The sequence below is a fragment of the Triturus cristatus genome, chromosome 3_2 (assembly GCF_964204655.1).
Source record: "Triturus cristatus chromosome 3_2, aTriCri1.1, whole genome shotgun sequence".
Classification (NCBI taxonomy): Eukaryota; Metazoa; Chordata; class Amphibia; order Caudata; family Salamandridae; genus Triturus; species Triturus cristatus.
The window spans coordinates 1,000,260,395-1,000,286,418 of NC_140584.1; the positions used below are offsets into that span (position 1 = coordinate 1,000,260,395).

Genomic DNA, 26,024 nt, shown 5'->3' on the forward strand with positions numbered 1-26,024 from the left:
GTGATCATTTGCAGCATCTGTTTTCTATTTGTTTTTTCCCAATGCAGAAATGAGTTCAACCTCCTCTCGACCTAATGAGCAAGTAGCCTTTAGCCACTGTTATTCATTTAAATTCAAAGAATATAGCCTTGAAACATCATTAGACGTGCATTGTAGTGTGTTTGGTTTCAGACCTATTATTTGTTTGTTAAATATATGTCACAACACTCCTTGTGGAAGACAGACAGCAGTTTCTTGAATGGGGATTCCCAAAAAGTTAGATTTTCTCTGAAGCTATCACTCTTGTCAAGCTTCCTTGATTAGACTGGTTGTATTTTGAAGGTGTTGGCTATTCTACCTACACAAGTGTAAGGTCCCAGAATCACTTTGCAGAGTTGCAAAAAATACTCTTAGAACATGGGGATAAACCAGAAAACGTCTCCAAACTTATGGCTCTATTTCAGGATCTTTACAGCCATCTTTCCTTAAATGTTATGATGGGAGTGCCTTCAACAGCAATTTACTTCTGTTTCACCTAGAGGTTACGTGAATTATTATTCATTTGGTCACCTGAGAGATGTGTGCATTCACTGCTGAACTTCTAGTGGGTGCTGATCTGTGTACAAGGCGCAGTTGTCAACTAAGATACTTCTGGTTTTGATTGTGTTATGCTACTCCAGCTTTTTCTCTAGTTAGACACCTGCTTGATATGATGATTCTCTTATGCTTTTGTTCATTCTGTATGATATTGCGAGTGAGCTAAGGGATTTTTGTATATATGTGGTTCACTTTAACTCGTCAGAGATGCATCTCATTAGATCCAAAAAGGCTGACTCCTCCTATCGTTGTATCAAATCCTTTCTCTAATATCCCAGCTTATGCTGCAGCTTTTTTCCTGCAACATCCACTGAGAGCATAGTCTTCCATTGCTTTATCCATGTCTAGTTTCTCAGCTATATATAACATAGGCTAATTAAACTGAACCCTGTGAATAATGACTTACTTCTAAGGAGCGCTTCTAAACAATTGGACAAAGTACTTTGACACAACTAAAACGTTTCCTCACAAGCAGAATTTATCATCAACAAAGATGATAAAGTGCAAAATACTTAAGTTATTTGGGGTTTTAACTCCAACACTGTTGATCTGGATTATTCTTACCAATGTCCTACTGAGTATTTAAAAGTGCTATTGTGTTTATGCTTAAAAATATGTTGCTTATAACAGCTGGAAGAAATCTAGTTCTGCAACCGTTTTAATTGTTGGGCAACAATTGAATGATTTTATTAGGTGAGCAGACATGTTTTCAAATTAAAATAACATGTATTACTGAATCACGCATTCACTTCTTGGGGCCTCTCAGTGCTGAATAGCAGTTGTTTGTTACTCAGTTTAAAGTTAATATTTTTATTGACCTCAGATGTATAAACGGCTGAGTGGAAGGCGAGTAATTGAACCTTTGATCAAGAGCTCAAATACAGATTCCTGAGTAGGATAGGATAGGATATATGTTTGTAGAGTGCTCGATTGCCGTGGCGTCTTGGCGCTATTGTATGTGAAAGGAAGTACGGCCTGTATTACCAGAAGGACTAGGTGAAGGTAAACAGCCATGTTTTCAAATCCTTCCTAAAGAGCTGGCGTTTAGATTGAAATCTCATGGCCATTGGCATTTTGTTCCATAGCTTTGCCGCACAGTTCGATTAAGTCCTGTCACCCCATCTTGCCCGCCTAATCTTAGCAATCTGGATAAGGCCCAGATTTGCAGATCTAAGCGCTTGAGAGGGGGTGTAAGGAAGGAAAATTTTTGGGATATCCTCGGCACCACCACCGTAAAGTGCTTTGTGTACCAGGCATAAGGCCTTAAATTCTACGCGCTGCTGGATGCGGAGCCAGTGCAGTGACTTAATTCCTGCCGAGGTTGGTTGTTCTTTGGGTATGTTTAAAAGTAATCTTGCTGCAGCATTCTGTAAAGACTGCAGTTTTCTCATCTGGGTCTTATCAATGCCCAGAAAAAGAGCATTGCAGTAGTCCAATCTGGACAGGAAGAGAGCCACCACCACCGTCTTTTGCAATTCTTGTGAGATAAACGGAATTTTTTTTCTCAAGGTTTTTAATAAAAAGAAGCAAGAAGAAGTAGTGCGCTAGTCCACTGACCCCAGACGCAGAGAAAGAACAGTATTTTTCCATCACTTCTATTTTTCGCAAATATTACAAGAATGATGTATTGCAGGTGCAGTAGTTTATTTTATTTTTTGATTATCAATCTGCCCCAATGGTCATGTTGTCCTTTTCACAATCTATAATGACTCTTAGTATTTTTAAGGAAAGTGCTAAGAATTTAAATTGTGCTTCATCCAGAGACAAAGAGAATGCAAGAGCATGACTTACTGATAATACAGATCTACAGATCCCCTATTTCACCAAGCGGAGACTGAAACCTGATGCATGACACTGGGAGAAAGTCTAAGACTGCAGGTTTTACTCCACTTTGCAAACTTTGGAAATGTCCTTGAACTGGCATTTGACAAGATTCTTATTCATCCTATCATAGATGCTTGGTTGTCCTTATTTGTTTTCATATTGATTTCACCTTAAACCTTGAAAATTAAACCAGATCTGATTGTTTTGATGCTGACTGAAGAAGACCGTGGAAATGAGTCTGGGTGGTGAAGCACATAGACTGCATTACAAAAAATTGCATTCTTCGATTGAATGACTTTTACATTCATATGTTTTACTGCAGGTAATGTAGAATACACACACACACACACTCACTCACTCTCATTTTTGATACTCTTCCTCTAACTGGCTGTGTCCAGTAATGTTCTTCCAGTGTGTGTATATATATATATATATATATATATATATATATATATATATATATATATATATATATATATATATATATATATATATATTGCTGTATCCTGGAGGGGCCACAAACATTAACGTGTTTCAGTACACACAGGTACCTTGTTCACGGTATTGTTTATACTGCCCTACCTCAATTGCCACTCAGTGTAAAAATAGAACTATGTGGAGTTCAGTCCATAGTTACTATGGTTCTAATCAAGATCTGCATGTGAAGAGTGACTTTCATAAATTCATGTCCTTACTCCTACTATGAAATAAGACAATATATGAACAGTCCCTTCTCATCCTGTAGACATAGAAAAAATACTATATAGGTGGGTGGAGCAGGTAGTCTGGCCATACACACATTTCACAAATAAAATAGTGTAATGGTTGAGGTATATGGATGACCTCTTTATCTTCTGGAATAATAAAGAAACAGCCAAAGAATTGATCAGAGATCTCAACACTAATTAATACAATCTGACATTTACCATGAGCATACACTGACTAGAATCAAGTTTTTGGATTTTTTAGTAGAAATACAGGACTAAGTAGAAACTGCTAAACCTACAACAGGGAACAGTGTTTTCCTTGCTCGTATCAGTAATGCACCCGAACTCAAATGAAGCATCCGATGCGGCGAACTGCTGCATGCAAGGAGTAGCTGTTAAGAAAACATTTTTGAAGAAGCAAACCAAGCTTAGTTAAAGGATTCTGATATAAAGGGTATCCTATATGAGCTCTGAACTAGCCAGTTGAGAGGCTAAGGACAACAAATCAGACAAAATGATGGTTCTGTAAAGGAAAATATTGAAAGATACAGTAAATGGTATCCCCCATGAATAGGCTCAGCACTATGCACAATTTCCATTCCCATGAACTGTATACAATCCTAAGATTGGCACATCTTTCATATTGACCCACTCATTGCAGATGATCTCCCTTTCAAGCCAGTTATTACCTATAGAAGAATGAAATCCGAAGATCATTTAGTAAAGAGTAACCTTAATGAAACCCGAAAGGATGACATGTGGCTATCCATCTTAAGGGATTTTGCGTATGTAATAATTTTATGGCATGTAAAAATAGCAGAGGTGTCCATGAATATGAATTACCAGGTGGGAGGAAAAAATGACATACTCAACTAATTACATTCAATACTGACTATATTCTATCTGTACTCACTTGCCAATGTCAGAGAAAGTACTTTGGGAGTGCAAAAATTCCTCGAAAGAAAATAAATCCTGGAACATATAAGAAGAAATAAAAAAAATTAGATAAACTACCCGGTTACCAGACATTTTTGTGAATTTCACAGTAAATGTAGTGATCTACAATTGTGTGCCATTGACCATACCATGAGATACCCAAATGGTGTGTTAGGGGGAGCAGGTTAGGTTCCTTGTACTAAGTTTGGTGGAATCCAGACACATACTTGAATTACAGATTTAGTCACCATAGGGATTGAACCTTGAATAAGAGTTGATTATCTATCTGTAACAGTTTGAGGACGGCACTGTACAAATACGGTTTAAAAAAAAAGAAAATTTAAGTTCAATCTATTTTTATCATAACTACATTCTTGTTTTACCCCTTTTTTCTTGTAGACAGATGTCAAATAATGGTAAAGATACAGGATTAGATGAAATGTATTGAAATATTTATTCCTAGATTGTACCATAGTTGATATTTTGACTGACATGATAGGATAATTGCCATTTCACCTACATTTGGATAGGACGCATGATACATTTCCTACTTGGGCTGTATTGTAATGATAAACATCCACGGACTTAGTTGTTAGTCTATATATCCTACAATGAAATGACCACATGTGACGGACAAGCTAATATAGTATCTCATGACTTCAATAAGTCTCCCTTTTCTATCTAATGCTATGTCAATTTCACGTTATTTCCTATTAGGGCTACTTTTCTTGGTAGTGTTATAGTAACACCTTAGTATTTTTTCTGTGTCTATAGGTTGATGAGGAACTGTTCATACAATTTATTTTATTTCATGTCAGAAGTAAGGACTTGAATTTATGTAAGTCACATGCAGTTTATGTTTCAAGCCATTGTAATTTTTCGAGGTCTATGGACTGAGCTCCTCATAGTCTTTCTGTTTTTCTCTGGCTCTTGAAATTGAGGTAGCACAATGTACACAATATCATGAAAATGTTGTTTGTTGCTCCACAAGTACCAGATTCACTTTCTTGACCGTGAGTTTACTTTTCTGTTTATTTGGAGCATTTTTGAAGGCATATTAATGGCCTCCATTCATCAACTACACACCGGCCACTGCAGACCAGCATGGACTTTTGGTTTTGCATCCCAAATATTTAAAATAAGAATGATTCAGAGCATAGTATTTTATTCAGTTAACTGAGAGTGTGTGCAGTATTTTGTGGCCAGCTATTGCACAAGTCATTCAGAGTGTTATGTATTTGGGAGTAATGTTTTTGCCTAAAGGTTACTTACCAGTTTGTGTTCACTTATTTATTTTTTGTGCAACAATTTGCATCTGCAAATGTGCACCAGAGTTGGTAGAATGAGAGGGAAAGAGAAGAACTGCAGGAGTGGGAACATGCCTTATTTATTTTCGTTTTATTTAGAGGTCATTGTGTAAAAAATGAAGTAAATATTTGTTATGCTTTATAGACCAACAAGAAGACTGGCCAGCCCATGATAAATCTCTATTCTGACAAAGAAACCGGAAAATCAAAAGGAGAAGCAACAGTGTCATTTGATGATCCACCATCAGCAAAAGCAGCCATCGACTGGTTTGATGGTAAGTGTTCTTGTGCGTTTGTCTGCAGGTTTTTTTCACAGCCCCAAATAGAGACTTAAAAACATCCTCTGTTTAGGTTGTGGGGTATCCTCGGCTAACAACACCTTAATAGCTTAGACTCGTGTGAAGACTAAATCACTTGAAGCAAACAAGACAAATACACGTTTTCAGACAAAACAAAAAATACCTTAAAGACCAAACCAGGCTAATAAAAAGACAATATCTGTTGGCCCCTGATCATAAAGAACTGGAGAAAGAACAATAAAGTTAGTGTTGAAAAACTGGTTTAACCATTCCTCTGATAGAGTGCATCAGTCAACATAGCAGTTCTGTGGAACATTGTGCAAGTACTTTCTCAGAACGCATGTGAATTTATGGTGTAACACGGGACAATGGGCATGGTTAAGCCCAATCAGGAGAATTACTATCGGAGCCCAGAAGGGCCCCAAGTGGGTAGATGAAATAGTTGCATTATCATGGTGAAGAAAAATTGAAAATGTTAAAAGGCGATATGGATGCCCTTTCTAACCCATGTGTGAATGACTAGAATGCTGTACTCCTATTTTTATCTGTGTCTCCTTAGTGGGTCGGCTTAGCAAAGTTACGCTAAGAAGGACTCCATACGCTTGTCTAGAGACTTTTGGGAGTTTTCCAGAAGAAGCATTTAAAAGAGTTGAATAAGCTCTGAACATTGAATTGGTAGTGGGGCGTCCTGGCATGGTGGTCTTATTATCAGACTGTTGCGTGCATGTCACTGCATTCAAAAAGAATTTAAACAATAATACTCCTGATACAGTCTTTTATCTGTAAGTACAGTTCTGTCCATGCTTTTGTGCACTGCCAGGTAATGGGATGAGGACATAAATAACACAGGTTGGCTTGATTGTGTTCTTGAACATATGATCTGCATATTCTCCAGCATTGGATCTTTTGTATAATCACATGTTTGCATCATTTCACGTTTTCAGGCTGGGAATATCTGCTTATCGGACAAAAGTGGTAAACTGTGTGAAAAAGGCGATAGGCCTTAAAAACAGTTTTGCCTAGCAGCTCCCCCACCTCATTTTAAGTAACCCAAACTTCAGCCAATGAGGTGGAAGTGGCAGCTCTCCTACTCCTCCTTCCTGATCCCCATCTACTACACCTGCCTCCTAGAGAAAATAGGTCACATTTTTACTGCATGTTGTGTGTGAGGGAGTCCCCAGGCGAAGCTCTGCTCCAACCTTTCAGTGACTTTATCCTCTCACTTTTTTCTGGTGTACAATGGGACTGAACCAGCCCTGTCTTCAGAGTACTGAAATCTACTTTTATGGAAAAAATAATTTTGACGAGTGGCTGTAGATCCGCATGCATGCTGTGCATACTCCTACCATGTAGTGTGAGGTTAGAGGTGTGCTAGATATTTTTCTTCAAAGAAGTCTTGAGTCACAAGGTAGTGTGATTCCTCCTATTGCTGGTAATGTGAATTGTCATCAACCCCAATGTTAGATATTTTTCTTTCGGCCGTCAGGTTTGGACATGTGCTTCCGTGCTGTGGGTCGACACTGTTGCAGTGCTCTATTCGGTCTGCATGGATTCCTCCCCTCTGTTGGTATTGTTCTCCGATAGCATCCCCCTTTTCTTTTCATCTTGGGTCGATGGTTTTTACCTTGGTCGAGTGGCGTATTGGATCGACCGGGCCCACATTGTACTTTTCATTCAGGGCCTACCTGCATCTCAGCTGCGTCTCTCTACCATATCTTGATGGTAAGGAACAGACCCAATTCAGATACTGTCCTCGCTACCACGCAAAAAACCCTTAGAGCAACCTCTATCAGGTCTGTAATTTGTGCATCTTGCCTGAGCACAATGAGGCCGTCGAGCTTGTTGCCTTGGAATGTCATGCAGGGGTTACAGTGATACTCCAGACTGCTCCGGCCACGAGTACATTGAGGGGGAACATCATCCACAACCTTCTGCTAAAGATGAAGAAGCGTTCTGCCTCAGAGATGGCTCGAGTTCCGAGCTCGAAATTGAGGATCTGCCACAAGCCCAGCAGTCTGTGAGTGAAGTCGAGGAAGCCATGGTCGTCACCGACCACTTTCTTCAGACACTCCACACAGCTCCGAAGAAGTTCTTAAAGCCGACTGCTTCGGCTCCGGCTACTCCGACACCAAGCCAACCTTCGATGTCTACTACATCTGCCTCGGCGCTGAAACCGAAGTTGCCTTTAGAGCCAAACCTTCATTATCAATCAGGAAATTCCATGTCGGTGCTGGCACTGAACCGATCCTCTACAAGACAAGATTGATACAAGGCAGAAATACCTGGTCATTCATCCCCATATGGGCTAGCTCCTTGCCCACCCTCCAGGGTCTACTGCTACTTCCGCTCCCAAGTGCCAGCTGTCCTTTGAGGAAGCTTTGGACATTCCAGTTCCAGCAAAGCAGTGCAGAAAGATGGATACGGAACAGCCCTTTACCCCTGTCTCAACCATCTGCTCACCCTGTTCCTCAGCTCTTTTTCCCCACCTGTTTCTCCAGGAGAACCCCTTGATATTTCACCCCATGGGTCGCCTCACTCTGAAACAGGTGGACATGAGGCAGAGGATGATACATAGAACATTCCTCCACAGGGTGACGCATGGGACTCTTAAATGCAGATTCATCTGGGGACACCTGGGGATTCTTAACCTCTCTACCCTGCCAGTCCCTCTCCTCCAGACGATTCTACATCCTATCAGGAGCTGTTCGGTAGAGCAGCTCTATTGCACAAGGTGAAACTTCATACAGAGCCTTGAGAGGAGCACTTCCTCTTTGAAACACTCCTCCACTCACCATTCTACCCAATACCTACCCGTGCTTAAGGGCATTTTAAGCCACACGCCTAACATCTTTAAGGACCCCGTCCGGGTCACGATCATTACACCCAGCTTCTGCTATGGACCATGTTTATGTTTGTGGCCAACTCCCACCTGACTCCCTAGTAATTACTACAGATCGTAAGCGGGCCAACTCCCAGACCAGTGTGGATGTTCCGTCCCTGGAGAAAGAGAGCAAGCACATAGATGCTGCAAGCAAAAGGGTAGCCATGTAATCTGCCAACAAATTGCACATTGCCAACTCCGTCGGCCTTCTCTCACGTTGGAACCTTGTCCACTGGTACGAAATGGAGGAGCTCCTCCAGTACCTCCCAGAAGAACACAGGAAGAGGGGGCTGGGATAGTCTTGGAGCTCAAGCATATAACTAACACTACCATTTGCTGTGCCCTAGATGCAGCAGACACTGCTTCCAGGGGAGTTATTTCTAGTGTTTTTTTTTTTTTTTATAGTCCTCATTTAACCAAAATATGCTCCAACTCCTAGAGAGGTTTCTCTGACCCTTTTTAGAACGTTTAAAGGCAAGTTTTTACCGGTCTGGTCATGCCCCGAGGGGAGAAAATGATGCCTTTAGCTCCAGATTCGAACCTTCAAATATTCATATGAGCCTCAACCTTTATCTTGAGAGTTTGGCAGTGCCACAATTCCCTCCCCAGGAAGAAAGAAAAAAAAAAAAAAAGAAAAAAAAATTCTTTCCCTTTTCTCCTTCCCTTCCTAGGGTTTTTTGTGGGGCATATTTTTAATCATTGGACCCAAAGATCAAAACCAAGAACAGATATCATGAAAATACAGTAAAAAAGAGAGTGAAAAAAAAGAAAAGAAAAGAGGAACTTTATATGTAGCTAACTCCTGTCTCCACCCATTAACCCAGATTTCCCAGTATTTTGTTTTTTTTGTGCTTTCACAAGCTTGATCTAGGTAGGATACCCTCTGAATGGAATGAATCCATTCCTCCTTCGTGGGAGGGCAGGGGAAAATCCATTTAATACAGAGCTCCCTTCGGGCTAGTAGAATCAAGGTAAAGAACAAAGCTTGGTGACTTTTTGTTAAGACCCCACCAACTGCTTCCCTTGGAATTAGCCCAAAAATTACCGACATATTTGTTAATTTTATATCTGAACCCATAATATCTGATATGGTCTTACCCACATTATTCCAAAAGACGTGTATTACTGGGCAGCTCCAGAACATGTGGACCTCGTTTGCCCTATCTTCTCCACACTTAGGGCATTTCTTGATTTCACGGCTTCCCATTTTCGATAATCTCTGAGGAGTCCAATAGGCCTTATGGACTGTGAAAAGATGATTCTTTTTTAAGGGGGCAGCATTTATACAAGACCATAAAGAAGACATAGATACTTGCCCTATATTTTCGAGCTCTTCATCCGGTAGATCTTTCCTCCATGTCTCCATGAAAGAGACCTGCTCCTCTTCCCCATTTTGGGCAAGTAGCCAGTACCATTCTGCCACTTCTTTTACTTGTGTTTGTCGAGAGGATATCTTTAAAGCCAAGTTCGAGTTTCCTTCCAAATCTTTTCTAGAGGATTTTGTCCAGCTTAGCAGTTGATAGTATTTAAATTTTGATACCTGGTCTTCACAGATTACAGATATGTGGGACCAGGATATAAGTTCCGCCTCAAATAGTAGTTGACCCCAGGTATTAATTCCATATCTCCTCAAAGGAGTTGCGAGAACATCCTCCAGACACAAGGGCGTCCCCGGAGAGTCCCAAACTGGTGTAATATCATTATAATAAGGAATTTTTAGAAGGCGGCTCACCTGGGACCAAAGCTTTACTGCGGATAGCAAAATCTTGAATTTAACTTTTTTGAAAAATTTTGGATGACCAAACTTTAGAAGGAAACATCCAGCTTGATAGGACACTACTATTAGAAAGCACTATAATTGAAAAGCTAAAAGCAGAGACTAAAGAGTTCTTTGACATAAATCTTAATTCTGCCCCAATACAAACAGTTTGGGATACCTACAAGGCTTTCTTGAGGGGTTTATTAATAGCCATATCCTGCTCACATGCCAAGAAAACAAAAGAAGATATTAAGAAATTCGAGAATGAGATACATGTATGGCAAGAAAATCTTGAAAAGGAACAGGAAAATCCAAATATCTTAAAAAATTTAACGAATGCAAAACATAAGCTTGCTGATTACCTAGAGACCATAATTAAAAAAAAGTGGGATGCTAGTAAACTAGCTCACCACGAATATGGAGAGGGGTGTAGTAAACTTCTCGCTTGGAAGACAAAAACTGACCAAACGAGAAATTGGATAAAAGACCTCCGAAATGTAGATTCTGGCAACATAATGACAAATGATACTGAAATTGAGGAGGCCTTTGCCCAATTTTTTGAAAATTTATATACGGAAGAAAAAATAATTGAGGAAAAGAGCATTAATGAATTTTTATCGGAATTGACTCTTCTCTCACTTCAACAAAATGAAAAAGAACAAATAATTTGCCCCATAGTTATGGAAGAAATAACTCAAGCCATTAGGCTTTTAAAAAAGGGTAAAGCGGCAGGCCCGGACTCCATCCCGAATGAGATATACAGTCTATTAAAAGAAGAATTGACACCTATTCTTTCTCAACTATTCAACTCCTGCTTTTTAAAGGGAAATATCCCCCCCCCCCCCCCCCCCCCCCCCCCACCCGCGTCATGGGAAGAGGCGACCATCACAATCCTCCTAAAACCAAACAAAAACCCTCGAATATGCGAGTCATATAGGCCTATTTCTCTCCTAAATTGCGATCATAAGATCTACACACAGATTATCACTAAACGCTTAGATAAAGTGATGGATTCGATCATACACCCAGATCAAAAGGGTTTCATGAAAGGGAGACAGCTCAGTGAATTAGTACAGGACCTCATAGGAGCTATAGATATGGCCCAAACATACAAGACCTCTTTGGCAGTAATGACTTTTGATGCTGCCAAAGCATTTGATCGGGTCAATTGGACATTTTTGTTCAAAGTGATACAACGTTTTGACCTGGGTGAAACATGTATAACAGCAATCAAAGCCATCTATAAAAACCCCTCAGCAAAAATTTTGGTGAATGGGAAATTAACTAGACCCATACGGATTGGAAGAGGGACTAGACAAGGCTGCCCTCTTTCCCCGTTACTTTTTAATATGTATATGGTACCACTGGCATATAAGCTGAGAACTAGCCAGAATATTATTCCATTCAGATGTAATGGATGGGAGAAAAAAATTGGTTTATATGCGGATGACCTTATCATCTTTTCAGGTGATCTAGAGTCATCATACACAGGAATTTGGTCTGAATTAGAAAATTTTGGTAGGGTTTCAGGATATTTACTTAACCAACAAAAGACAGAATTAATGAAATGGAACACAAATTTCAAAAGTATCTACACAAAAAAAGAAATAAGGTATCTGGGGATACAGATAGCTCAAAATATTGATAAAATTGCACAGATAAACTTCGAAAAAGTGACAAAAAAGTAAGCTCCCAATTACAAACTTGGGGAGCATTGCCTATCTCCTTTCTGGGCAAATCTAATTTATTAAAAATGTCAATCCTTCCTCAATATACATTTCTATTTAACACCATCCCCTTAGAGTTCCCAAGAGCTTGGTTTAGGAAGGTTCAAGCTTTATATGGGGAAATAAGAGCCCGAGAATAGCCCTGAGAAAACTGAGAAAAAAAAAGGAATATGGAGGTATTGCAACCCCTGATAAACCTATATTTGTGTGCGTTCCAGTTAAAAAATTTCCGACAATTGATGATTGAAAGTTCTATGTTCTCGCCTCTTCATAAGGCGCTTACTTTTGACCTTTCTATTTCTAGTGTTTTGTTATGTATGCATTCCTGGCTCTGTATCTCCGGTTTCATACTGAAAGTTCAGCAGTAACTGCTGAACATGCCCTTAGATGGCATGCACCTTTTTGGTCCACAAGTAGTTAAATGATAGAAAAAAAATAAAAAAGATAGAGAGACTACAGAGGCTGCTAAGGCGATGGGAGCACTTAAAGCACCTGATCCTCAAGGCTCCATTTGCCGCACTTCCTATTGTGGAGGCTCGAAGACCACCTCTCCCGAAGCCTCCACGTCTTACCAGCGTACCCGGGGACTGCCATCCTCTCCCAGGGGACACTTTAAAGGATTCTAGAGGGGAAATAATTCTAAAGGCAGAGGGGAAAGGTGGCTTCCCCAAAGGAGCTGCAACCACCACCAAACCATGCCCTTGCCCCTTCTCCCCCCCCAACTACACAACATCAGTCAAGGCGTGCCTTCAAGACTTGTTTCCCATATGGCAGTCCGTCATCTCAGACCAGTGGAAATTGGTTATTATTCAACATGGTTATTGCCTGGAGCTCACTTCAACGCCTCCCACCATTCGAACTCGCAAACACAAACTCTTTCCAGAACACCTACAACTTCTTAAAGAAGAGGTCTAAGCACTCTTCTCAGAGGGGCTATAGAACCCGTTCCCCACCATCAGCAGGGTACCGGAGCGTACTCACTGTACTACTTAATAACCAACATGGACGGGTCCCTCAGACGTATTCTGGACCTCAGATCACTAAACAAATAAATCCTATCGGAACACTTTCATGTGATCAACCTACAGGATGTTATTCTGCTTCTCCAGCAGGACAACTTCCTGACCGGTCTCAACCTGAAGGACGCTTTTTTCCACATACCAATACATCCAGCACATCGCCAATACCTCAGGTTTGTGTCCAGCAGAATATCCTATCAATTCAAAGTACTCCCCATGTGAGCTACTTCTGCCCCTCGGGTGTTTATCAAGTGCCTTGCGGTGGCGGCTGCACACCTGCGCAGCCAGGTCGTTCAGGTCTTCCCTTACGTAAATGACTAGCTGATCTTGAGTGGCACAAAACAGCTATGTAGGGCGCATACACGTTACAATAGATCTGCTCCCAGGGTTTACTATCAACGCTGCAAAATCCCACCTCTAGCCCGTCCAGATATATCCCTATTTGGGGGCCATTCTCAACATGGAGGAGGGCATGGCCTATTCAAACCCTGCTAGAATGCAGTCTTTTCAAGCCATGCTCCCTCTTTTCCAATCACATCAACAAGTCATAGAACAGTCATGTGCCTCCTCGGCATTATGGCCTCTTGTATTGCCATAGTACCCCATGCCAGGTTACACAAGCGTCCGTTGCAAGAATGCCTACAGTGGTCTGAATCAGATGGTCATTGGGACGGTCTACTGTTGGTCAGCCGCTGCACTTGTCACTTTCTGCAGTGCTGGAACACCAAAAACCTGTTGCAGGAGCTGCCTTTCCTCTGCCCTGTTCCGCAAAGGACCGTCACAACGGATACCTCACTTACGGAATATGGGGCACATCAACAGAATCTGACTGTTCAAGCACAATAGGAACCTGCACAGCATGGTCTCCATAATAATTAGTTGGGGCTTCTAGCCATCCATTTAGCATTGAAGCCTTTCCTATGCCACCTGATAGGCAAAGCTGTCCTTGACTGCATGAACAATATTATAGCCAATTATTAGCTTCAGAAACAGGGGGCGCACGCTCACCACAGCTCTCTACCATCCCAGAGCATTTGGCGATGCGCTACCCAAAGGGCCAGACCTTCTTACACAGAACAATGGAGAAATCAGGCACCCAGATCCTGGGACACTCAACCTTGCGATCTGGTTCCAGAGGTCATAGAATTTGAATACCTCAACTTTCCTCCAGAATGTATGAGTATTCTTAAGGAAGTGTGCAGACCTACTCCCATGCTTGCTTTGCGGCCAAGTGGAAAATATTTGTGTGCTGTCACTCAAAACACATTGATACTTTTGAAGTCACAGTGCAGGACATTGTTTGTTACTTATTATATCTACAGGTTTCTGGTCTAGCCTTCACCCCCAAACGTTTACACTTGGCTGCTGTGGCTGCCTACTTCAGAATAGACAACATATCTCTTCAGGATTCCAGTCATAAAGTTTCATGGAGGGTCTCAACAGGATCATTCCTCCTCGAGTTCCACTGGCCCCGATGTGGAATCTCAACTTATACTTCCAAGGCTCTTGGGCCCTCAGTTTGAGCTCCTCCACTCCTGCCACCTTTTATTCCTCTTTTGGAAGGTGGCTTTCCTTGTTGCTATCACTTCATTCAGGCATGTCAGTGAGCTACAGGCATTAATCCTGGAAGAACCTTTCTTCCATGTACATAGCGATAGAGTTGTTTTCTGTACCAATCCAAAATTGTGCGCCCTAAGGTAGTATCTCTCTTCCCCCTTAACCAATCTATTGAACTTTTTGTTCTTTCCAACCACCCGAATCTGTTGCAGAACGAGCTTTCCATACTTTGGATGTTAAGCGAGCCCTCATGTATCACATTGATAGAACTAAACCATTTAGAAAGACACAGCAACTCTGTTGCTTTCTCTAAACCCCACAAAGGGAAGGCTTTATCCAAGTCAACCATTGCTAGGTTGATCATCAAATGCATCCAGACATGCTATGCTCAAGCTAAGAGGACTTTGTCTAGTCTTCCTAGAGTCCACTCCACTTGGAAGAAGGGAGCCCCTGTGGCATCCCAATAGCTGATATATGCAAAGCTGCTACCTGGGCCACACTTTCACAAAACATTATTGTGTGGATGTACTAGATCATCAACAAGCTAATTTTGGACTTACAGTACTTCGTACACTTTTTCAATCCACTACAACATCCACCGGCTAGCCACAGCTTTTTGGTAGGACTGCATTACAGTCTATGCACAGCATGTGTGTCTACAGCCACACATGCCTCAAACGGATAATTTACTTACCCTGTTAGCATCTGTTTGTGGCATGAACTGCTGTAGATTCACATGCGCCCACCTTCGTCCCTGGACACCTGTGGCTGTTTGTAATCTTATTATTTCCTCTTTTAAATTGACTTCTTTCTGTACTTCGCTTTGCTTCACATCTCATCCTCACCCAATGTGTGGGAAAGCGATCGAACAATGGAGTTGATGACCATGCGCATTAGAAGTAAGAGTAGGAGTCACACTGCCACGTGGCTCGAAAGACTTCTTTTAAGAAAAACAGCTTGCACACATCAGGGCCCAACACTAGATGGCAGGAGTATGCACAGCATGTGAATCTACCGCACTACACGAGAAGAAGAGAAGGTTAAAAGGTAAGTAACATTTTCGTTTTCTGAGGCTCAGAGACCCATCAACTATCCTCATCTGTCACCATGGCTGACGAGAGAATAAATGGCTTTTTAAGTCTTATTCATCTTGTGATCAAAATAAGATTTTTAGTAATGTCTCACATAACTGTATGTTCGAGGCATATGAGCTGCAGATTATACACTGTGCATAGATCGCCATATGGTGTTGGGCCCGGATGTTTGCAGTTTGTTTTTCCTCTTGGAAAGTCTTTGGAAGTCACAAGGTCGGTGACTCCTCCTTTAGTTCGTATTGCGCATGGGCTTCGCCTCCATCCTCAGATTGGTTTTTTCCGCCATCGGGCTCGGATGTAATACTTTGCGCTCCGGTTCCGAACTTTTCCAGTTCAACGATCGACGCAAATTCCTCGCTCATCGAGATTCTTCAGATCACAAATCAGCTTAATCACCTTCTCTTCGACACTTCTTCGATTCCAGTCGTCGACGGCGGCCTTAGGGCCTATCCCGGCTCCGGTCTCGGCTGATGGAAAGAACTCCCTTCAAGAAGTGCCCTCGATGTGGGTCCAAATTCCCCCACACCGATCTTCATGAGGTGTGCAACCTCTGCCTCTCCCCTGAACACGAGGCTCGAGACTGTCCCACCTGCAAGTCTTTTAGATCGAAAAAGACTATTCGAGATCGAAGGGCCAAACGCAACATGGCGCACTCCTCGACCTCCGGCCAGTCGACATCTTCGGGGATGACGTCGAAGCTCCGGGACAGCAGCACATCGAAGAAGACGACGACGGCCTCGTCAGTGCTTTCGAGGCCGACGACTCAGATGTGGAGGACATCACCCCGGCGCAGAGGGTCGTGAGTTCTATACCCCCTCCCACACCCGCGCCGATACCCAAAAAGGCTTCGGTCACGCCTTCGCGCCTAGGCAAGACCAAGGACATTGCTTCTAACACCCCACCTTCGGGCCCGGTAAAGAAGCCTATTAAGCCTTCCGGCAGCTCGTGCTCGAGCCAGCCTACCAGCGGTGCCGAAAAACACCCTTCGGCACCGAAGAAAAAATCGGCCTCCACCTCCACACCGAGCTCAGCTCCAAAGCCCTCGGTGTCGAAACCCGCCCCCTCGGTGCCGACCAAACATCATAAGACCCTCAGCGCCAACACTCCCGTGCCGAAGCCTCTCCCGGCACCGAACAAAAAATCGGAGGTCCCAAAAAAGCACGGCACAGACAAGCCTAAAAAGCCGTCGGCCCCGAAAACCTCGGCGCCGACCGAACAACCAGTGCCGCAAGAACTATTCACACCGGATCCTCTGCAAAAGACACTTACCAAGGATCCAAAAACTGGACATTTGACACTGTCTTCAAAAAAGAGACATTTGGACACACCAGCTCCACCTCCACCTCCAAAGAGGAAGGACACTGCTACCTCCCCTTTCAGAGTGCCTTCCCCACCTCCTCCACCCCCTCCACCCTCCCCACCTCCACCTTCTCCACCCCTGCCTCATCGCTCTCCGACCCTGTCTCCAGACCATGATGATCAAGGGGACCCTTACTACGATCCAGCAGATGTGCCACAAGACCCCACCCCTACTGGATCCCCAGACCCATGGGATGACTATAACAATCTGGACATCCCAGATGTCCCACAGGATGACCTTTATCCATCCAGGCCATCCCCACCAGAAGACTCGTTAGGTTTTCACCACCTACTACAGAGGGCAGCACATTATCACGGGGTAGAGCTACATACTGACCCTGTGGAGGAAGATTTTCTCCTAGACACCTTCGATACTGCACATAGGTCTACTGCTATACTACCTATGCTAAAAGGAGTAATCAAACATGCACCAGAGGTTTTTAAAGACCCAGTCAGGGCTAGGGTCCTAAACCCACGTATAGAGAAAAAATATAAAGCCGCCCCCACAGATCCTGCATACATTAAAGGCCCTGCACCACTGGATTCCTTAGTGGTATCTACAGCTAGGAAGAGATCAAACTCTCAGGCGTCAGGCGAAGCACCACCACCTGACAAAGAGTCCAAGCTCCTAGACGCGTCAGGGAAGCGCACTGCGTCACAAGCCGCCAATATATGGCGTATCGCCAACACTCAAGCGTTATTGGCCAGATACGACAGAGCGCATTATGATGAGCTAGAAACCATCATGCACCATCGCCCTGAAAAATACAGAAATAGGGCTAATGAATTGATCCAAGAGGGAAATACTATAACTAATACCTCTATACGCTGTGCCCTAGATGCGGCAGATACAGCCTCCAGGGCCATAAACACCAGTGTCCTCCTCCGTCGCCACGCCTGGCTTAGAGTTTCAGGCTTTAAACCTGAGGTGCAAGCCTCCATATTGAACCACCCATTTGATCAACAACATTTATTTGGTCCTAAAGTTGATGAAGCCCTCGAGAAGATGAAGAAAGACACTGATACGGCGAAATCCATGGGAGCCCTACAGTCACACACTCCTAGGCGCTCCTTTTGCCGCTCTTCCTTTCGGGGCACAGGTAGAGGCTACTCCTCAGATAGCGCATCCATGTCCTACAAATCCCCTCCTCAGTCCACCTTCACAAGGGGTTATCAAAGAGGCGGCTACAGAGGCAATAATAATAAAGGCAGAGGCAAAACAAATACCGCCCGCTCTGCCACACCGCCTACCCAATGACTTTCCCCTGCTCCCTCCTGACCATCCCACTCCGGTCGGGGGCAGAATACAAAATTTCCTTCACGTCTGGGAGACCATCACCTCAGACAGATGGATGACCCAAATTATTCATTCAGGGTACTGCCTAGAATTAACGTCTACCCCCCCAAACATGCCACCCAGGCAACGCCCAATGTCACAAGAACATGCCACATTATTAAAACAGGAGGTAATCTCCCTCCTTCAAAAACAAGCCATAGAGCAAGTCCCCATCAATCAGCAAAATTTAGAGGTCTACTCCCTGTACTTTCTGATTCCAAATAGAGACGAGACTCTACGACCTATTCTAGATCTCAGACCTCTAAACACTTTACATACATTCAGACCATTTTCACATGGTAACCCTTCAACAGGTTCTACCACTACTCTCCCAGAACGGCTTTCTCACCACACTGGACTTGAAAGACGCATACTTTCATATCCCAGTACACCATGCTCACAGAAAGTACCTCAGATTTGTAGTGGACGGGCAACACTACCAGTTCAAGGTGCTCCCGTTCGGGGTCACAACAGCACCAAGGGTATTCACCAAATGCCTAGCAGTAGTGGCGGCACACCTCAGAAGACAGCACATTCACGTCTTCCCATATTTGGACGACTGGCTAATAAAAGCCACGTCCTACGACCAATGTGTGCACCACACCGCCGCTACAATTCAACTACTTCACCAGCTAGGTTTCACGGTGAACCACCAAAAGTCCCACCTGATACAATCACACACAAAACAATACCTCGGTGCCACCATAGACACCTCAAAAGCCATAGCCTATCCCAATCCAGCCAGGATTGCAAACATACAGGCTCTGAGTCAAAAATTCATACTTCAACACTCTCTCCCAGCAAGAGTGTTTATGCAACTGATAGGGATGATGGCCTCTTGCATTTTCATAGTGCCTCATGCAAGACTCCAGATGCGTCCACTCCAAGAGTGCTTAGCGCGCCAGTGGAACCAGGCCCAGGGGCAACTGACAGATCTGGTGTTGGTGGACGGTCGCACCCATCGCTCTCTGCAGTGGTGTAACACCACAAACCTTTCCAAAGGTCGACCGTTCCTGGACCCGGGGCCACAAATAATCCTAACAGACGCATCGCTCTCCGGCTGGGGAGCTCATCTGTTACATCTCACAGTGCAGGGCACATGGACGCTGCAACAGAAGTTACTCCACATCAACCATTTGCAGTTACTGGCAATCTTTCTAGCCCTAAAATCCTTCCAGACGCAAATTTCAGGCAAGGCAGTCCTCATTCGCACAGACAACATGACTGCCATGTACTACGTTCAAAAACAGGGGGGCACACACTCTCCACAGCTCTCTCAATTAGCACAGAGCATATGGAGATGGGCAACTCCACAGAAAAATTTTCTCCTGGCCCAACACGTCCCAGGAGTCCAAAACACCGTGGCAGATCTGCTCAGCAGACAAACGCAACAGATCCACGAGTGGGAACTGCACCCACAGGTTCTTTACCCGTTCTTTCAGATGTGGGGGCATCCACAGATAGACCTCTTCGCCACCCACGAAAACAAAAAATGGCCAAGCTTCGCCGCCAGATATCCACACCCATTGTCCAAAGGCAATGCGATATGGATGAACTGGTCAGACAAATTTGCATACGCTTTTCCACCTCTCTCACTAATTCCATTAGTGGTGCGAAAGCTACAACAGCATTCCCTCACGCTCATCCTGGTAGCTCCAACATGGGCCAGACAACCGTGGTACACCACACTACTGGAACTCTCGGTAGTACCACACCAAAAGTTACACCTCTCACCATGCCTCCTGACCCAGAACCATGGAGAGATCAGGCACCCGGACCCAGCTCAGCTCAACCTTGCGATCTGGCTCCTGAGGTCCTAGAATTCGGATACCTTAACCTTCCCCCTGATTGCATGAATATTATCAGAGAAGCTAGACGCCCTACTACTAGGGCGTGCTATGCTGCAAAGTGGAAAAGATTTGTTGTTTACCTCCATAACAACACAATCATCCCTCTAAATGTGTCCATACAGCACATCATATGCTACTTGCCCCATCTACAATGGTGTAACCTAGCATATACATCCATTCGGTTACACCTCGCAGCAATTGCTGCTTACTTACAGAACAGGCAGCGCCTATCACTTTTCAGGGTGCCTGCCATCAAAGCCTTTATGGAAGGCCTCAAAAGAGTAATTCCACCCAGAGTACCACCCTCACCTGTCTGGAACTTAAATATAGTTCTCACAAGGCTAATGGGACCGCCTTTTGAACCACTACATAAATGTGAGCTGCAATTTCTCACATGGAAAACAGCTTTTCTAGTGGCCATCACTTCCCTTAGAAGGGTTAGTGAAATACAAGCACTCGCTATACAGGAACCTTTTCTCCAAATGCATCAGAATAAGGTTGTACTCCGCACCAACCCAAAATTCCTACCCAAAGTCATTTCTCCCTTCCATCTAAACTAGTCGGTAGAATTACCAGTCTTTTTCTCACAACCTCAAACCGTTGCGGAAAGGGCTTTACACACACTGGATGTTAAAAGGGCCTTACTTTACTACATCCAAAGAACACAACCTTTCAGAAAAACCAAACAGATATTTGTCTCTTTCTCTCCACCACATAAAGGCAACCCTATTTCTAAATCAGGGATAGCTAGGTGGATTGTAAAATGCATACAGATTTGCTACCACAAAGCAAAACGAACGCTATCTGTTTCCCCTAAAGCCCACACTACAAGGAAGATAGGGGCTTCTATGGCTTTTCTAGGGAACATACCATTAGATGACATCTGCAAAGCAGCGACATGGTCAACACCGCACACTTGCACAAAACATTACTGTGTAGATGTGCAAACCAAGCAACAAGCTTGTGTGGGCCAGGCTGTACTAAAAACACTGTTCCAAACAACTGCAACGGATGCCGGTGGTCGCCGCTAGGGTTGGGTACTGCTATATAGTCTATGCATAGTGTATAATCTGCAGCTCATATGCCTCGAACGGAATATGCTACTTACCAGTAGGCATCTGTTCTTGGCATGTAGAGCTGCAGATCTATACACGCCCACCCGCCTCCCCGGCTACCTGTATCCGTTCCAGTTTATCTTATTTAGATACAACACACATGGGTTTCTTTACTGTTATTACTACGCTCCATCTTTCCCTGCTGGCGAAAAACAATCTGAGGATGGAGCCGAAGCCCATGCGCAATACGAACCAAAGGAGGAGTCACCGACCTCGTGACTTCCAAAGACTTTCCAAGAGGAAAAATAAACTGCAAACATCCGGGCCCAACACCAGATGGCGATCTATGCACAGTGTATAGATCTGCAGCTCTACATGCCAAGAACAGATGCATACTGGTAAGTAGGATATTCCTTTTTGTCCACCACACGGGCCTTCACTGTGTGACATTTCTAGTACTTTTCCATCTAAACCACATAAGACAGAATGAGTTTGGGCCTTTAATTACCGTATAAGACAAAATACCCTCCGACTAAGGCAGCTGCCCCCTCTTCTGGAGATGATTCTATAAAAATACCACCTCCAAGCAGTTCCACAAAGGCAGCTCTAAAAATAGAAAATACAAATTTTCAGTAGCTGTATCTTCAACATAAAGTCCTTTCAGCCACTTCTGTATACAAGACGTATGGCGCCACCTCTAGAAAATGCTCCAAACATGATGATCACCAGCCTGCGGCAAACAAAACTGAATGAAAATTAAGTTTGCTGGGTCCTGCAGGTTATTGTCAGCCTCTACAAACGTCCTAGTCTTTGTCGCTGAAAAATCCACAGTAGTTTTTTTTTTTTAATTCTTTTTTATTTGCAAAAAATCCACAGTAGTTGACAACATCGTCAATGATTATTCTGGTTTGATTGACGTCAACAACATGGACGACTAGGATTCAGACATCGACTGCACCACCTTCGACGTAGAGATCATGCCGTCAACCAAACCATTGTCAAAAGATAGACTAAAACACTCCTCAATTTGAGTTCATCTCGCAGCAGTCTCATGGTTCCGGAGGATGTGAAGTAACTCCGTCACACCTTTCTCACAGAGAATAATAAAGCAATTTAAGGAGGGGCTTTTCAGAGCCTTCCCCCAACCCCTCCACTCACCCCCCCACATTACAACAGATACAAGTACCCTGGGAACTAAATTCTACTATTCTGAGCCACCAGTCCCTTTTCCCCCTCCTATTCCTCTGTGTCTCCAGTTTGTCTGCCTTTTAACCTTTCCATAAGCACATTTAAAGTTCCTCTCCTGGAAAACATTAATTCTCCTGGCGTTTACATTAGCGTGAATGGTAGGAGAAATACATGCATTGAAAACGAGTATTATTTTACAAAGGACAAAGTTACCTCGTGGACCAAGCCCAAATGTAATACTAAGGACCCTACTGACTTCCATCTTAATTAACCCAATGTGCTGAAATCCTTTTTTTCCAGATCCAACAACAAGAGCAGAAAATGCTTTAAACGTAATTGGTGTACACAGGCTCATTACGTTTTATATTGACAAGATGAAAGATATTAGCTCTACTGTCAAACTGTTTGTTTCGCATTGCTCGGATCCAGTGTTCATTAGGAATAATGTAGCCATCCTTATTATATTGATTTTAGAAAAGTATTTACCACAAAGCTTGTTGCACCTTTTTTCCTGTTTGTAAAGAAAGAAAAAAAAACAACAAAGCTGTTGCACATACCTGATTGGATTGTAGGAAACAATTCTTTTGTCTTGTATGTGCCCTCCGATTGCGCAAGCCTCAGCTTCTAGAAATAGCTGCCAGAGAGCATGGGTTGCAGAAGGAAGGACCAAGATTGACTGAGCACCAACGAAAGAAGTATGGCGTCATAAAGAGCCTGCCGTTAATGAAGCGGCATAAAAGAGAGTGGGCAGGGATTAAACATTGAAGGCAGTCTTTCCATCATAGTGGGATTTCTGAGGGAGCTCAGGAGCCAGTTAGTATATGGTATATACACCTACTAGAGTCGTACGTTTCAAAAACTGTCAGTGTAGCAGAGCAAAACAGGATCAGAAACTAAACATCAAGGAATGGGTAGACTTACACACCAACGCAGTAGGAAGCAGTAGTCTTATCATTTGCTCATCAGAGGAAAGAATGTCGCTATTAATTCTCTTCCAGGGGATCCTCATCAAAGTCATAAGCATTAGAATATTCCCGCCCATGTGCGGGATCCCGGAAACAGTATATTATATGTGCCCCACATATATATATCCATACATATATACCTATATGTATACACAAGCAATTGCAGCCCATAACACCCTAGAGCTGAACCATGCTGTAAGGAATTTCCACTACACATAAGAAAATAGCATTATAAACATGAGAAACAACATTATAACTTGTTTGGAAACTGTTTTAATGCTTAGAAAACAGCAGAAATTCTTAGAAAACACTGAAAGCATAGGAAGCTCCCAGGCTGCATTGCAAATACCCAGTCTAAAAAGACTGAAAAGCTAACTCATAGCTGCATAGCAAAAACTGACACCGTGCCTTTAAGGCACACCTGACCCCCACCTTCCCATCATGCCTCAGGGGTGGCAGTTAGGTCAGTTGTTCTTTCCGGCTCCTTCTGGAAGGATCCTGGCAACAGAGCTCCACTTTTTTCTGAGTTTGTCAGAAAATATTGTCTGTTTTTCAACTGTTTTTTCCCTTACTTCGACGTTTTTCATCTAAGTCAGTAAGAGGCTGCCTTTTTTAGGCTTTTTTGGGCATTTTTTCCATCTTAAAATGCCTTCTCTTTTCGATCCTTGCCCTGCCTGTGGCAAGAAAAAGGCCAGGACTGACTCTCATAGGGTCTGTATCCTGTGTCTACCGGAGGATCATGATTCCAGCACATGTCCTCACTGCCAGAGCCTGTCCAAAAGAACTTTGAAGGACAGAGAGCGAAGTCGCGCTTATGGCCTGGCACAACCATCCAGAGGCCGATCTCCGGTGAGGAAGGGCTCCAAGAGGCATAAAGATTCATCTAGAAGCAAGTCCTCTCGTCCTTCCGCCTCAGCGTCGGGCTCGGCGCTGAGAAAAGATGTTCCGGTAGGTCGTGTTTCGAAGAAGAGGTTCTCGACAGTGGGCTCGCCGTCGAGAGCAGGTACGACGTCGAAGTCCAGACCGCCATCGTCAACTCGGCGACGATCGGCGTCAAGATCCAGAGCCTCTCCGCCGTCGTCAACCCGGCGACGTTCGGCGTCGAGAGACACCACCCCTCCGCCGTCGTCAACCCGGCGACGATCGGCGTCGAGGAGCAGGGAACCTCCGCCGTTGTCAACCAGGCGACGATCGGCGTCGAGGAGCAGAGAGCCTCCGCCGTCGCCAACCCAGCGGCGTTCGGCGTCGAGGAGCAGGGACCCTCCGCCCTCGACGTCGATCGGCGTCGAGGAGCATGGACCCTCCGCCGTCGTCAACCAGGCGACGACCGGCGTCGAGGAGTGTCACCCCTCCGTCGTCGAGGGCACCATCCCCTCCGTCGTCGAGGCTCCATCGGCGTTCGACGTCGAGGCAACAGGATCCTCCGCCGTCGTCCTCCAAGCGGCGTTCGGCGTCGAGGTTGGCATCCGTGTCGACGTCGAGAGTGGCAGCATCTCCGCCGGCGTCCCCGCGACGTTCGGCGTCGAGGGAGAGAGGGCCTCCGTCGTCGGCTTCACATCGCCGCTCGACGTCGAGGCGGCAGACTTCGCCCACTGAACATGGCCGCCGGTCCACATCGAGACGGCGTTCGACGTCGAGAGAGTCCCGGCGAGAAAGGAGACGACACCACGGATCGACGTCAAGACCGCGCTCGACGTCGAGACAGGCCTCGGACAGGTCGGTGGTCCTGGTGACAGAGTCGGCGTCTCGCCATTCCTCCTCCCACTCAGAGGCCTCTCCACGACCGGCAAATCCACGAGAACCTGCAGTTCAACCCCGTAGGTCTTCTCCTCAGACTCAGACCATTAATCTGTCGCCCAGATGGCTACAGCCAGCACATCATTGGCAGGACTCAGGGCCTACAAGGAGGATGCGGGAATACATCAGTCCAGTGCATGATTCTCCGCTGCAACAACTGGTGGCGGCTGCGGACAGAGCTAGTCCCCCCAGGCCGGCACGTCAGAGATCTCCGGACGACAGGCGACGCAGATCGCGCTCCCCCAGACGGGAGGAGCGTTCACCTGGGTCACGGGCTCGTGATCATCGCCGGAAGCGCAGAAGGACTCCATCATCGTCCTCTTCCTCGTCCTCCAGGTCCTCCATCAGGGACTATTCTCCCACGCTCTCGGGCAGCCCAGTGTCCAGGGTCTCGCCCGTAGACGACATCAACACCTACCAGGAGGTCTTGCAGCGGGGAGCACAGAAGCTGGGGATTGTGATGTCAGTTCCCCAAGTCACCACCTCGGTGATTTTTGAAACACTTCACCAAAAGTCTGCCTCTCGTCCGCTGCTGCCTTTGGTCCCAGGAATCATGGAACCAGTCATGGACACTTTTCTCACCCCGGCGACTGTCAAAGCCGTTCCGGCTCGTATCCTGAAAAAATACAAGCCAGCTACCTCTGACCCCGTCTTTGTGAAGATAGACCCACCTGCGGACTCCGTCATAGTGGCAGCTGCAAGGAAGGGTCAGACGGCGTCGGCCTCCTCTTCCGTCCCTCCAGATAAGGAGAGCAGAACCCAGGACTCATGGGGACGCAGGGCCTGCT

At 44.6% G+C, this 26,024-nt stretch overlaps 1 protein-coding gene across 4 annotated transcripts in view; it reads left to right on the forward strand.

Annotated features, from left to right (window-relative positions):
• Window positions 1-26,024, forward strand: part of TAF15 (TATA-box binding protein associated factor 15) — a 481,601-nt gene that overhangs the window by 333,944 nt on the left and 121,633 nt on the right. For all 4 annotated transcript variants that reach the window (XM_085649621.1, XM_085649623.1, XM_085649622.1 and 1 more), the window contains one exon: window positions 5,496-5,625. In XM_085649621.1, coding sequence (XP_085505747.1) covers window positions 5,496-5,625 — 130 coding nt within the window. The remainder of the gene's footprint in view (window positions 1-5,495; window positions 5,626-26,024) is intronic.